Source organism: Apteryx rowi, unplaced genomic scaffold, assembly GCF_003343035.1.
Source record: "Apteryx rowi isolate R43461 unplaced genomic scaffold, aptRow1 scaffold_1147, whole genome shotgun sequence".
Classification (NCBI taxonomy): domain Eukaryota; kingdom Metazoa; phylum Chordata; class Aves; order Apterygiformes; family Apterygidae; genus Apteryx; species Apteryx rowi.
This window is the reverse complement of record NW_020447361.1, coordinates 37,475-40,261: the sequence shown is the minus strand read 5'-3', so window position 1 is coordinate 40,261 and position 2,787 is coordinate 37,475. Positions and strand designations below refer to the sequence as shown.

At 70.8% G+C, this 2,787-nt stretch overlaps 1 protein-coding gene across 1 annotated transcript; it reads left to right on the top strand.

Moving 5' to 3' along the window:
* The first annotated feature begins 35 nt into the window (after positions 1-35).
* On the top strand, positions 36-1,532 carry NAA10 (N(alpha)-acetyltransferase 10, NatA catalytic subunit). The gene is made up of 7 exons (XM_026079545.1): positions 36-191; positions 317-375; positions 514-559; positions 678-793; positions 908-952; positions 1,043-1,127; positions 1,240-1,532. The coding sequence occupies exons 1-7, from the start codon at positions 105-107 to the stop codon at positions 1,462-1,464; spliced, it is 663 nt and encodes a 220-aa protein (XP_025935330.1). The 5' UTR covers positions 36-104; the 3' UTR covers positions 1,465-1,532.
* The last annotated feature ends 1,255 nt before the right edge of the window (positions 1,533-2,787 follow it).

Below are 2,787 nucleotides of genomic sequence, written 5' to 3'. Positions count from 1 at the left end.
CAGGGGGCGGGAAAGAGCGGGGCCCTTGGGGGGAGGGGGAACGGGGGGCCCCGACCGCCCGAGCCCCGGCCCTGACGCCGCGCTGCCCGCAGCCCGAGGACCTGATGAACATGCAGCACTGCAACCTGCTGTGCCTGCCCGAGAACTACCAGATGAAGTACTACTTCTACCACGGGCTCTCCTGGCCCCAGGTGCGTGCCCCGGGTGCCCCGGTCCCCTCCCCTCGGGCGCCCCGGTCCCCCCCGGGGGTCCTCCGGGTGCAGCCGGACGCCTGGGCCCTCTCCTGTCAGCCCTCTGTCTCCCCCCCCCCCCGCAGCTCTCCTACATCGCCGAGGACGAGAACGGAAAGATCGTGGGCTATGTCCTGGCCAAGATGTGAGTGCGGCCGGGGGGGGCCTGGCCCCCTCCCTGGGCCCGTGACGGTGGGGGGCTCCTGGGCGGTCCCCTCCAACCTTCTGGGGGGCAGCAGGGCTGTGGGTCCCCCCCCCACATCTCACCCCCTTCTTCCGACAGGGAAGAGGACCCGGACGACGTCCCCCATGGGCACATCACGTCCCTGGTAGGCTGGTGGGGGAGGCATGGGGAGCATTAGGGGGGTTTGGGGCTCTCTGAGTGCCCTTGGGGGGGGGGGTTGGGGGTTCCTTGGGGAGCCCATGCACCCCTGCTGCCCCCCCCAGGCAGTGAAGCGCTCCCACCGGCGCCTGGGGCTGGCGCAGAAGCTCATGGACCAGGCGTCGCGCGCCATGATTGAGAACTTCAACGCCAAGTATGTCTCACTGCATGTGCGTAAGAGGTGAGCATGGCCCCCAGAGCCCCCCAGAACAGGCTGCGGGGGGGTGATTGTACCCCCCCCCTTGGCACTGGGCCAGGGGGCCCCAACTCACAGCTTCTGTCTGTTTTCTGGCAGTAACCGGGCGGCTCTGCACCTCTACTCCAACACACTCAACTTCCAGTGAGTGCTAGGCACTGGGGGGACTGGGGGGGGGGTGCGTGGGGGGGAGGCAGGACAGGCGCCCCCCCCGAAACGGCCGCTTCTCCCCAGGATCAGTGAGGTGGAGCCCAAGTACTACGCGGATGGGGAGGACGCCTACGCCATGAAACGGGACCTCACCCAGATGGCGGATGAGGTAGGACTCCCTCTCCCAGCCCCAGGGACACCCCCCTGGGCCCTCCCCTGCTGCCGTGGGGCCCCCTGGGGTCCCTTGTCCCCCCACAGAGCGCCGCTGTCTCCCCCTGCAGCTGCGGAAGCAGGTGGAGCAGAAGGAGCGGGGCCGCCCAGTGGGGCTGGGGCCTGGGGAGCCCCCCCGGGGCGAGGGCTGCGGGCCCGGGGGGGCCCCCCCAGGCATGGCGCTGCCCCCCCCCGAGGACAGTGGGGCCGACAGCAAGGATGTGAGTGAGGTGAGCGAGGCCACCGAGAGCACCGACATCAAGGATAGCTCCGAGGCCTCCGACTCCGCTGCCTAGGGGGGGCCCTGGGGAGGGTGTCCCCCCTGCCCCCCCCCCGGCTGCAGCTGGGGCAATAAACCTCTCCTCACTCACCCTGTCTCATTTGTGTGGCTGCGCCAGGGGCAGCAGGGGGTGGGAATCTGCCCTGGGGGGGGATTTTCTCTCCTGGTGGGGGGGGGGCAGGTAAGGCAGGGCAGGGGTGGGAGTCTGTATCTGCCCCACTCTCCCTGGTTGGTGGGGGTGTGGCTTGTGTGCTCTGCCCTCGGTGGTGGGGGTGTGGCCTCCTGGCAGCTTCACCACCTGCACCCACAGACTGGTGGTGGCATGCTGGCCAGCAGATGGGGGCGTGGTCTCAGTCTGCCCCACCCTCAGGGGTGTGGATTGGCAGCGGCATGCCAAGAGCTGTGGCTAGGAGCAGGGCCACCTGCCCACCCCCACCCTGTGCTCAGCCCCTGGCAGCTGCTGGCAGCGCAGCCCGGGGGACGGAAGTGACAGTGCTGCTGGGGGGGGGGCTGGCAGTGAGACCGGGGCCAGCTCGGGGCTCCTACTCCCAACGCAGTGCTTTATTGACGTCCATTTTATACAGAAATCATTCTAAAGAAAGAAATGGATTTCTCAGGCATTGGGGGGGGATACGCCCCCCCCCCCCGCTTTTTCTTGGTGGTTGGTCTGCCCCCCCCCGGGGGCGTCCGTCGGTCCTGGGGTCCCCCCCGCCCACCCCCGGCACCTGCAGTTCAGTCCTGTAGCTCCATCTGTGCGGCGGTGGTTTCCAGCTTCCCCCCCCGCCCCCGGCCGCCAGGGTGGTTTCCAGGCTCCCCGCGAGGGGGGGAAATCGCGCTGCTCTCAGGGCCGCCGGCAGGTGCTGGCTGCGCAGTGCGCATGCGCCGAAGGGGGGGGGGGCGCGCATGCACGTCGCTCGGCAGCGCCAGCGTCGCCGCGGCCTCGGTGTCGCGGGGTCACTGCGGAGGGCCCGGGGTGGGGTGGGGGAACGGACTCGTGGTGCCGCCAACGGCCGCCGAGGGCGCGCGCCGCGGCGTCTCCCGGCGACGCCACGCCCTCCCAGCTGCTGCGCCCCCGTTGATTGGCCACCGCCGGCGGAGTGCGTCAACCGCGCGGCGACTTCCGCCCCACGTGGGGCGGGGCTGACGCTGCAGGGGCGGGGAGAGGTCAGGGTGCCGCGCTGATTGGGCGCGCGGCAACCAATAGGCGCGCCGCCTTCTGGCGGCCCCCTATCGCGTGGAGGCGCACGCGCAGGGGAGGGGGGGGTGAGCGCGAGGGAGGCACGTGCGCTCGCAGGCGAGCCCCTGGTCGTGACGTCAGGAGGCGCGAAGCCCCGCCCCG

Bases quoted from the DNA above. Each gene is read 5' to 3' on its own strand.
- NAA10 (XM_026079545.1), top strand. From the start codon at position 105: ATGAACATGCAGCACTGCAACCTGCTGTGCCTGCCCGAGAACTACCAG. The intron at 376-513 runs GTGAGTGCGGCC...TTCTTCCGACAG, and splicing joins GGCTATGTCCTGGCCAAGAT to GGAAGAGGACCCGGACGACG. The intron at 560-677 runs GTAGGCTGGTGG...TGCCCCCCCCAG, and splicing joins ATGGGCACATCACGTCCCTG to GCAGTGAAGCGCTCCCACCG.